Source organism: Gavialis gangeticus, unplaced genomic scaffold (assembly GCF_001723915.1).
Source record: "Gavialis gangeticus isolate Ggan-Ray unplaced genomic scaffold, GavGan_comp1, whole genome shotgun sequence".
NCBI classification, from domain to species: Eukaryota; Metazoa; Chordata; order Crocodylia; family Gavialidae; genus Gavialis; species Gavialis gangeticus.
The window spans coordinates 50,625,447-50,636,846 of record NW_017729022.1 but is presented as its reverse complement, the minus strand read 5'-3'; the positions used below and the strand labels follow the sequence as shown (position 1 = coordinate 50,636,846).

General features: G+C 47.1%; 1 protein-coding gene across 3 annotated transcripts in view; it reads right to left on the bottom strand.

Moving 5' to 3' along the window:
- SERHL2 (serine hydrolase-like 2) overlaps positions 1–5,546 on the bottom strand; it is a 19,981-nt gene extending 14,435 nt beyond the window's left edge. Inside the window, exons 1-5 of one of the 3 annotated variants that reach the window (XM_019514884.1) lie at positions 5,240–5,546; positions 4,149–4,214; positions 3,205–3,354; positions 3,006–3,119; positions 1,004–1,045 (exon numbers count right to left, since the gene is read on the bottom strand). In XM_019514884.1, coding sequence (XP_019370429.1) covers positions 1,004–1,045; positions 3,006–3,119; positions 3,205–3,354; positions 4,149–4,188 — 346 coding nt within the window. In that variant the 5' untranslated portion in view covers positions 4,189–4,214; positions 5,240–5,546. The remainder of the gene's footprint in view (positions 1–1,003; positions 1,046–3,005; positions 3,120–3,204; positions 3,355–4,148; positions 4,215–5,239) is intronic. The other 2 variants (XM_019514886.1, XM_019514885.1) reach the window with 2 other exon arrangements.
- Positions 5,547–11,400: the final 5,854 nt, after the last annotated feature.

The following is an 11,400-nucleotide window of genomic DNA, read 5'->3' as shown; positions in this document are numbered from 1 at the left end:
GCAGCAGGGCAGGCCCTATAAGGAGAGGCTCAGGGACCCGAACCTGTTGAGTCTCCACAAGAGAAAGCTGAGGGGGGGATCTGGTGCCTGTTTACAAAGTGGTCAGGGGAGACCAGCAGGCTTGGGGGAGTCCCTGTTCCCTGGAGCACTCCCAGGAGTGACCAGAAATAATGGTCACAAGCTGGCGAAGGGTAGATTCAGACTAGACATCCGGAGGCGCTCATTGAGTGTCAGGGTGGCTAGGATCTGGAACCAACTTCCGAGAGAAGTGGTGCTGGCTCCTACCCTGGGGGGTGTTTAAGAGGAGGCTGGATAAACACCTTGCTGGGGTCATTTGACCCCAGTACTTTTTCCTGCCATGGAGGGGGGTCGGACTTGATGATCTACTCAGGTCTCTTCCGACCCTACCAACTATGAAACTATGGGTGCTAGCAGCAGGCAGCAGCAGCTACCTCTGCTGGGCTGCCAGCACACATGCACATCCATCTACTCCTTGAGGTTCTTCTTAGCAGTTGCCTGGCCAGAGCACAAAGCACACCCTGGGATAGCATCAGATGCTGAGGGGCTCACACCTGGTAGCTGGCAGAAGGCACCAGAGTGTCCAGTAACTTTCTGCTGCCTGCCAGGTAGTGACAGAAGCCTTGATCTACTCTGCAAAGTGCAATACCTCACTCGCTCCAGGTGTTGCAGCAGAGGCTAGGCTCCCAGTTTCCCATCCTCTCCGAGTAAAGCATCGGCAAGTAATGAGTGAATGACACCCCCTTGCACTGGAGCTTCTTTTCTTGTACTGAAGAAGCCTAAGAAACTGTTAAATGAAAGCTTAGATCTTGTATAATTCAAATATGCCTGATGGGCCATATAATTACATCACATGCCTGGGTGCTTCACACTGACAGCGTAAACTTGATCTTAGCCCACAAGAGGCCAACACAAAGGGCTGGAGCCAGTTACTCATTATTGTTTGCTGGAGTCAGAAAGCCACAGGGACAAAAGATACACTTACCCATACTGTGACCCATTAGAGTAAATCGACTCCACTGCAAGGCTAGAAGGCAAGAGATAAAAAGCAGGTGGTTCTGTGTTAGATACAGCAGCTGCCTCCACCTTCTCACATGCACACAGAGGCTTTACACCCAGCTTCTGCTTCCTGATCAGGGGATGGGATAAATAGGCCAGTTTCCTCCAGCCTCCACTTCATTGTGAATGCCTGTCAGCAGGTGTCAGTGCTGTGCGGCTCCTTCTGGCACTTGGACTCACAGTGCCTGAAAAGCATCCAGCCATTCCTATTCAGGGCAGGTGTTAAGGGCCATCAATCAAGCAAAGCAGCTTGTCTAGGTACTGCCCTGTGGGGCAGAGGAAGTGCAGACTGCTCTGCTGCAGAATATTCACAGGGGCCAGGACAGACCAGCACGGCGTGGCCACAGGGAAGGGTTTTTATTGCTCTAATTGAAAACATGCTGCATAATTCAGCAGCGGGTCAGGCTCCTCCATTACATGATACATTTTTATAACAATCCTTGAGGTTTGGGAAAAGCAGCCTGGACATTTACAGCCTCATCTGTGCTACTCCTATAGAACATGCGCTGGCAGCCTCAATTCTAGGCAGCAGCACATCAAAGGAAAGCCTTACGCACTGGCAGAGGGGGTAACAAGTAAAGTTTGTACCTGGGATCAAACTGGTGGACACTCTTGCCCCTCACTGCCGCAATCACCAAGTGCCATGACTTACCCCTCACCCAGGCACTCTCGCCTTTGTTTATGGCCGGACTTACTGTGGTACCTACATGTAGCAGCAATGGTCTCTAGGGAAAGGGAAGATAGGCAGGAGCTAGAGACCCTCACAGGATGTACCCATGGGTCAGCAGCTTTTAGGGTGGTTTGTTCCTCATGCAATCCCAAGTGTTTTGCTCCTGAGCAAGTCAGTAACAGGGCTATTTGGTCAGGCAGTGCTTGCATAGTGATGTTTTTGGTGTCTGGTGGGCTGCAGCCCTGGGAAAGGGCTTCCTTTTATGCCTGGGTTTCAGTTCAGGAGGGAAGTGGATCCTGCTACTGCCAGCACCCAGCTCCTATTGGAATCTGTAATGGGTTTAGGGAATCCCCATCCAAAGTTGCTTTGGAAGACAGCAGTGCAGCTCTGGTATGTGGGGTTTTGAGGCTGTGAAGCCTGCCTTGTATAGTCCTAACAAGCAGAGCCAGACAAGGGTGTCAGTCAAGAGAGTGAGCAGGGGAAAAGGGACTGAAGAGATAAGATTTCCTAGTGTTGGGAGGGATGCTACAGAGTTTTCAGGGAGAAGAGCTCCCCTGAAAGAGGCTGCCAGTTTCCTCCAGGTTGTGAGGACTGCAGAAGCGTCAGGTGAGGAAACTGGAGGTGTGAACAGATGCTAGAATCCCAGGATGGGGACAGAAGTTAAAAGCTTCTAGAAAAACTAAGGTAGGAAGTGATAGAGAGTGTCATGAAAAGATGAGAGGGAAGTGTGACTTACTGGCCTATCTCCACAGCTGCTAGAGGTCCTGAACCAGGACCTAGAGGGTTCCAGGCCTATTCTGCTCCACTATCTCAACCTCCCATACAGTGCCAGAGGTGTCCCAATGCTGCCAGCAGTGAGTGGAGTAATGGCTTGCATCCTGAGCAAGTGAGGGACTCTTACATAGTCCCAGGGGCCAATATAAGTCTGAATGGGGCTGGAAAGAAGGGGTCAAAGGGAGGCCAGGAAGGAACACAAGGGACATGTCTAGACATTAAGTTACTTCAGAACAGCATTGTCAGGCATAGCATATTCAGGCACCCTATCTCTGGGACCAGAAGCAACATAGCTACCTTAGTGCAGTGCTAGGGGCAGATGAATGAGCCCTGTCTTTTAGCAAAGTGTCCATGCTGTTTCTGGTCTAGGAGGCAACATTCGCAGAGCAGCATGACATATATCAATCTGGAGGATGTCCCACAATACATTCAAAGACAGATGCACTCAGAACCCTCCGCCCTCAGGTTCTTCTCATCTACTCACCTGCCACCACCCTGCGGACCTCGCTTACATAGTCCATGAAGTGGTAGGGAAAGCCAGCAGGTCGGTGGGATGACAGGCCATGACCCCCCAAATCCATGGCCATGTAACAGTAATCTGAAAGGGGGACAACAGCAAATCATGTGGCAATGCCCCCATGATGTGATGTGCCAGATCCCCTGCCCCATCCTATCTGACCCACCTTTTGGAAGTAACGGGATGAGTCTGTTGAAGGTATTGGCATTGTCCAGCCAGCCGTGCAAGCAGAGCGTGGGATGGCCTTTTGGGGACCCCCAAGCTTTGGCTGCAATGTGGCCCCAGGGAACAGGGAACTTCAGCTCTGAGAACATACCTGAAATAAACCACCAGCATACTTATATTCCCTGGGGGCTGCTGCCTGGTTCACATGCTGTGAAAGTCTGTTAGATGCACACGCCGCACTGCAGAAAGCTAAATGAGGACTTTGGAATCCTGCGGGCTCCGTGCTGCGCTCCGTTAATAACTGTTTGCAGCCTCTAACTTTTGGTTGTGAATACTGCTAGCCAACAGTCCTGCTGTTCTTCACTTTTCTCCACCCCCCCTTCCCAGGACATTAATACCTTTCACCCAACTCCTTTTTCCCTCCCTTATGCCAGTTTTACCTGCTGTTTTGGCAGAAGTGAGTTCAATCAGGAGCTATTTCTCTTTTAATCACAGAGATCATTTGCCAGGATAACGCACACGCGCGCATGTGTGTGTGTGTGTGTGTGTATGTTGGGACTCTCCCTCTTGCTTTAGTACCTGGAGACTCTCTAGGGCAGAACAATCTAAGCTAGAAAATCTCAGGCACTTCATTTTCCCTAGGGTGGGGCAGAGTGTTGCCTGGCATTGTTCATATCCCCTTCATTTACACATCTGAATTCAATACTCTGATTTCCAGCCCCACCCTCCCATCTGAGGACTACCCCTTCCTGGACATGCTAATGCTGTCCTTCATTTCACTGGCAGGAAGAGTCAAGCTTTCACTGTTAAGCAACATGAGAATTTTTTCTCCTTCCTCCACAGCACCTCCTAACCCAGTTGGCCACAATCAGAAAAGATGGAGTGAAGATCAAGCCTGGGCCTTAGAAATGAGCTCCCTTAGGTTAGCAGCACAGAGACCTTTACCTGTCACAGGCAGAGACAACCATTTCATCAGGGAGGACATGAATTTCTCTCTCTGTTTCCTGGTGCCTTGAAAGAAAAGTAGAACAGTGTGTACTACATACACTGAGCAATGGGAGAAGGGAGTGGGTGGAGAGAGGAAGTGATTTTTTTTTTCTTTCAGGACTGTTGCCCTGTAACCTGATGTCAGATTTCTGCTGTCTGCCCCATCTCTCTCACTGACTCTTGCCAGCTCTGCTATGGTGGTGCTTATTATTAGTAATGGTTTTGCACTCACCATCTATCAAGGTCCCTCTGCTATAGAACCCTGCCCTACAGCAAACTCGTCATCACACCACTGGGCATGTGTTAGTACACGTAGCAGCACTTGCATAGTGTTGCACAGAACTGAGTCTTATTGAATTTGAGCAGCTCTATCAAATTGGATGTGACACTGGCCAGGTTACACTAGAAACTGTTCCTGGTAAAACGGGTGGGCCTGTGCTTTGTTGATTTTACTGGTATTTCTATATTGGCAAACACCCTGATGTAGACAGGGTTATGCATTGTTGTGGGTAGAGCTCACTGCAGGAAACTCCTATAAGCTGTTTAAAAATCACTCTTTTTGCCAGCAAATGCTGTATGCACGCTGGGATGGTTTACTGAGAAAAAGTGGCAAATGATTTCTGTTATAGACTGTTCAAGTCACTCCCACCTGGCTACACAAAGGCTCTCTGATAGGAATGTCAGTCTGATTCCTGGCAGTACAGCTAATTGATAACAAACCCAGCATCACAGATAACTGGCCCCAGGTTTCCAGCATCTTCAGAGACCAGGAACTGAAGGGGCCATGGAGGGTGAACTCACTCCTTCCCTTTCAAGTGGCCAAGTTCATTAACCTCATTCTGTTAAACTTAAGCAATTGCTCTAGCAGGTACTTAGCTTGGATTGTCAGTGCTTCTTTCCCAGACCTGAAGAAGAGCACTTGAAACCCAGATGCTCATCTCTCTCTCCTAACTGCACAAATTGGTCCCAAAAAGATACTGCCTCCCCTCACAAATCTTGCTTCTCCCCTATCCCTGGACCTTCCCGGCTACAGCACCACTAGCACTGACCTTGGCTGTAGTCCCTTGGTAGCTGGCCCAGAAGCTCTGCGGTTCTGCTGGCTGCCCTTGTCTCAGGGGCTTTGCTGTGGCACTTGTCCCAGCACTTGCCTGACTCACTCACTGAATAAGACAGATTTCTAAAATGAGGAAACCAGTTATAGGAGCCACACCTAGGAGGGAGAAAAGCAGCTGGGTGTGCGGAAGAGCTGCTCAGCCCCCTGCCTGCCAGAGCAGCAAGCAGCTGCCCTTGTTGAGCCAGCTCAAAGCAGAGCAACAGGGCAGAATCAGGATGAAAAGCAAAATCAAGAGCCACTTCCTAGCTGCAGCGGAACAACAGGGAAGGTCCACCCCCTTTGGATGCAGTTCTTAAAGGGATCCACACTGCTAAATCTCTCTGTCCTGCTCTCCACAGCCTCTGTGTTAGTGAACCAATATGACAGCAGTGGTGACAGCAACGGTATCCCCATGTGTTACACTGAATGGTACCCCCCCAATCTATGTACTGCACTGAGGGTCTGACTCTTCTGCCCAACACAGAAAGGCAGATCCCTGCTGCTTAGGGAAACAGCTGCTCGTCTAACAAGGGCTCCACAGGTCTAGGGCAGAAGAATGCCGTAGCCCTGTGCAGACTTCAGACAACCAAAGGCAAGGGATCCTATCGCTGGTGTCCTGGTTACATGCCTAAGTGAACACAGGGAATGAATGAGTACGAAGGATTGGAATCTCAGCTTGCTTGGCAGTTCAAAAGGCAGCACCACTGCGTATATAATGTCTTATCTTCTGATTGTAAACTCTTAGAAGGAGGGTTCCTCCCCCACCCCTCCCTCCTTCCAAGGGTCAGCAATAACTTTTTGTGACTCCAGACAGCAATTGCAGCCAAGGGTGCCAGCAGTGGCTCCTAGTGGGCACAGGTTGGAGCTGCAGCCTCAGCCTCAGCTCTGATAGAAATTCCTGCACCTGACTGCAGGAGGCCTGTGAGCTCCAGCACTGAAGTGATGAAAAACAGGCATGAGGAATTCAGGACACACAGGCAGTCCTATGGTTTCATATAACATAGCTTCCTTGCTCAGCCCTGCTGGCTGCGTGGCAAGCTGGACCTCACTTGTGGCTATGTTCCTGGTTTCAGTAGTACAGTGGTAGAAACTGTGTGGCAACTGAGCTGGCAGGTGAAATCACTAAGCACACTTGCAGCTTGACAAACCCCTGTGTGCCATTCTGCCTGCCCACTTTTCTCTGGGGTCCCCTGCAATGTCCTGCTACCTTTCCCCAGCAGGGCTTTTGTGTGTCCACACACTTTATGATCTTCAGTCCCTCTATATCAGGAATACACCTCCTCCATGCCTTGGAAACACTATGTGTTGGTTGTACTGTAACTGGGTTGGTCTAAGGACTTAGGCAAACAAGGTTCTTTGGGTAAACCCGATACCTTTTATTAGACCAACTAAAATAGTTGGAAAAACAGCTTGGAAACAAGAATTTTTCCAAATATTTTAGTTGCTCTAATAAAAGATATTGGATTTACCCAAAAAAATCTTGTCTGTCTTGGAAACACTATGTGATTCTATGCCCTAAACTCCTTTCCCCAACCTTTTACCCCATTTCTTTCTGTCTGGGAGATAAGCCATTCCCATTTCAAAAGGTGGAGAGGACAGGCAGTGCTGAGATGGGGACTGCTGTTAGGCAGGAGGGGGTTAATTTCTGCCATCTTTGATTTATAAAAGATGTCCTTAACCTTCTTAACAGAAGATGGCACTTGATTGACCACAGTCCTGCTTGAAGCTGCTGGGGGCTCTGTGGATCCCCTGTTCCATGTCTCCAATGGTCCATGACATTTTGGAATTGATCTGATGCAACCCTCAAACACTGTTGCATTACAGATGGAAATAACATCCAGGTGAGCCTGGAACCTGGCTTTGCTAGCCTTTCAAAGAACTGAGTCAGGAAAAACAACTTGGCATCGTGATATGCAGACTTTACCTGACATTTCTGTTAAAAAAGAGCAGCAGGTAAAGAGTTATTAACTTAGTGGGGGGGGTGGTAAAAGTCATTGTTATGGAACTGAATTAATACCTGGAAATTAATAGGACCCTTCTCAGCTTTCAAAGCTATTGTTTTAGGCTGTCTGCAGACTCTGGCAGATAGCATAATATCAGTTGCAACTGATTCCAACTTTTTGCTGCAAGTAAGATGGCTAGAAGGTAAGGATATTTTAAGTCAAAATTTGGAGTATAATTCTACAGCTCAGATGGATTTCTTAGCAGCACAAAATTCATGGGACCATGTTCATAATCATGTAGACTTTCATGGGAAGTCTCTCATCCAGATCCTGCTCAGACCTGCTCTTTCTTAGCTTGAAGAACCTGGCAGGCTCACAGCAGGCTGAGATGATACAACTTTTGCCTATAATTACCTGGGTTAGATTAGTGCTGGATTTTGGCATCTTAACTTGACATCAGTAAAGGACAAAATAAAGTAACAGCTGATTCAGGACTCAGTAAAAAATAAGAAGGGTCATATAATTGGTACCAGTCAACATGAGTTTATGGGGGAAAAGCCTGTCAAACTAATTTTATATCTTTTTAATGAGATTATACATCTGGTTAATAATGGTAAGAGCATGAGTGTAATAGACTTCGACAAGGCATTTTGATTAGGTACCAACACCATTTGTGTTAGGAATTTAGAATTATAAAGAATTAACAAAGCCAAATTAAATGGATAGAAAACAAGCTGATCGGTCTCAGCAGGTAAGTGCCAACTAGGAATCCTTACCAAGCAGTCATGTTTTTTTGTGGGGTCTACCACTGTTGTTTCCTGATCTTATGCTGTTTCACAGTTGTATGAATTACCTGTCAGAGAATCATCACTGATAAAGTTTCCACATGACACACAGCCTGGGGAGCAGTAAATGATGGAGGAGGTGATTAACTGATACAGAGCAAACTGGATCATTTGGTCAGCTGCGCTCACACCAAGAATATACATTTGAATTTGGCTGAATGTAAAGTTATGAAGAATGCAACCAATGCAAGCCAGGTGGCTCTATCCTGGAAGCAGTGACTCTGAAAGGTGCTTGGGCGTCCTCATGGACAATCAGCTGAATATAAGGTCCCAGCGTAAGACAGTAGCCAAATGGCACAAACCTTGGATGCATAAACAGGAGAGGAGTTGTGGAGGTTATCTTGCCTCTGTATTTCTCACAGTAGTGCAGTTACTACTGGAATGGAGTGCCCAGTCCTGGTGTCCACAATGTGAAGAGAATGGTGATACATTGGAGAGGTTCAAAGAAGAGCCCTAAGAACGACTAAGGGACTGGAAAACATATATTTTATAGGGGGAGACTGCAGGAGCTCAATCTATTTAATTTATCGGACAAAAAGTTGAGGAGTGACTTCTTCACAGTCTGACTTCTTGGGGAACAAATCTTTGGACTCTTTAGTCTAGCAGGCAAAGGTATAACAAGATCCAATGGCTGGAAGCTGAAGGCTGATAAATTCAAATTAGAACTAAGGTGCAACTCTTTTTAACAGTGAGGGCAATTAACCTTTGAAACAACTTGCCAAAGGCATTGGAGGATGCTCTTTCACTGGCATTTTTTAAATCGAGATTGGATGTTTTTCTAAAAGAAAAGATGTAGTTTGAGTAGGAATTAATTCAAGGAAGTCCTATGGCCTGTATAATACAAGAGATCCAAATGATCACAGTAGTACCCTCTGGCTTTATAATCCACGAATTTAACCTAACAAGATAAATGCTAATGGAAGACGAAGATTTGACATGTTGCTGTGTCATACTGCAGTATTCTTATTACCACAGTTTAGAGGTTATTAACACATGTCTCTATGGTGTATTTATTGCCAGGAGCTATATCAACTAGCTTTCAGGCAGAGTGTTTTTCTTTCTTTGGATCCTTCTGTTAGTCAGGCAAAGAATGCCCTGCTTCTAGAATCTAGTCCAACAGTGACCTAGGGATATTCAAATAGGAGTCTTTCCATCCCAGTTAAGTCCTTGCACTTCCCTCTTGTGGACCTTTGTGTCTGACTGGCATCAAGATGCTGTTTCTATACATTCTGGAGAGAATTCTGAGTGGATGGGTTTAGACTCACCTAAAACTAAAGGCCTGTCCCCTTATGTTGAGGTAGAGATCACAAAGCCAGGTACCAACTGAATTTGGAGGTCAGGAACAGGAGTGAGATCAGCAGGGGGAACACCAATATCTGGGTCTATGAAGGCAGTTTTCCTTAAGACCCCAGGGGATAACTGCTTCTGGTATGGTTTGGTACCCACTGAGGTGTTGGGGCTTAAAGCGCACTTTATGGAAATGGGAGGCTCCTTCCTGGCTTACTCCTGTGGCTGTATGGTTGAGGGCAGGCAAAACTCTGGGCTTGGGCCTGCATGTCAGATGCCCACCAAAAGACATTGGAAATATCTGAAGCCTTTGGTGGGAGTGGAGGATGCTTGCTGGTTGTAGGGCTACTTTTATGTTTCTGGACTGACTCATGGATTTGGACTTGATTTGGCTGATTTCATTTGGAACACAAAAAATGTCTTTAAAAAATATTTAAAAAAATCATGCCCTCAAAACAAAGGATCCAGAGGCAAATGCCAACAATACTCCCAGATTTTTTTTTTTTTTTTTTTTGGGTGGGGGTGGTGGTTTTGTTTTAATTTTATTTTGAAGGAAAAAAATTTTGTCCCAAGTCAAATCAGCCAAATCTATTCTAAATCCGTGTCACTCATTCAAGAATCATATGTGGCCCTGCTACCAGCAAGTATCCTCCACCCCAGCCTGGGGCTTCAGATACTTCTAAATCATTTGGCAGACATCCTAAGTGCAGGCCCAAACCCACAGGCTTGGGGTTCAGATGCCTCCAAGTGTTGCTTACCCTCATCTGTCTGGCTAGGGAGGAGTCTCCCACTTCCGTAAAGTCAGCGTGTAGCTGAGATCATCCCACTGGAAGCTGGCCAGTGAGAAGCTAACTATGAGGCTGTCATATGGAGTCCTGTATGCAAGCAGACAAGGGTGCAACCCTCCACTACACGTTGCCATTTTAATTGCATTACCTTGGTTAGGGTACTTCCCCTGCCTCCATTGTGATCATGGTATTTCCCCTGCCAGGTGAGTATCCTAGATGGATTGAGTACAAGAAGCCAGAAGACTTTCCAAAAAAAAAAACCCCCCACCAAAATTTCATGTTCCAGGTCAAATTAGCCAGATCAGTTCCAAATCCTTTTGACTGAGCAAAGGTCAAAGGTCAAACACTATTATGTGGCACTGCAGCCAGCAAGTATCCTCCACCCCAGACTTTTCTGCCTGGGGCTTCAGATACTTCCAAATCCATCAGCAAGCATTCCACATGCAGGCCCAAACCCAAAGGCTTAGGGTTCGGATACCCCTGAGCCAACAGCTGCAGGAGCAGCCTAGGGAAGTGTGTTTGCCATTTCCGTAAAGTAGGCATGTAGCCAAGATCCTCCCACTGGAAGCTGGACAGTGGGAAGCTAACTATGAGGCTCTCCTAGGGAGTCCTGTCCACATTTGAACAGGAGTCCACCCTCCGCTAAACACTGCCATTTAAATCCACTTTGGCTCTGGTATCGGACCAATGCAGACCTACACTTGATCTTACCCCACAAGAGGCCGAGAAAAACACTCTACCTGGAGACGTGAACTACCAAGGAAACGGAAACCGACCACCAAGCAGTAACCTCCTCCCTCCCCTTGCCCTCCACCCTCATTGAGCTTTCTCCCCTGATCTGAGTGAGCTATGGTCATCTTGGCCAGTGCTATGTAGAGGTTGATAAAGGGATCTCACTATTGCGTGGCACAGTTGAGATGTACCAAAGAAGGGGTCCAGCCTAGCACACTTGAAGTAGGTGTATATTGTGGTCTGCTCCATGCCACAAAACAGACAAGTTATTGAAAGACACTGTGAACTGTGCTGTTAGTGTGTCTGTGATCATGGCTCTGTAGGAGCCAGCAGATCTGGAAATAAAATATCAGTAATTTCTTTGCTCTTTCCTACATCTCTGAATCTGTGAGAAGAGTTTCATCCTGTGGGAGGCAGTAGTTGACATGGTTTGTGGTACCTATCTTCTCTTCCAGGGCCCAGAAGAAGCAGGAACTGTGACCCATCCCCAAAGAAGTTGTATTCATGCCAGATGAAACAATA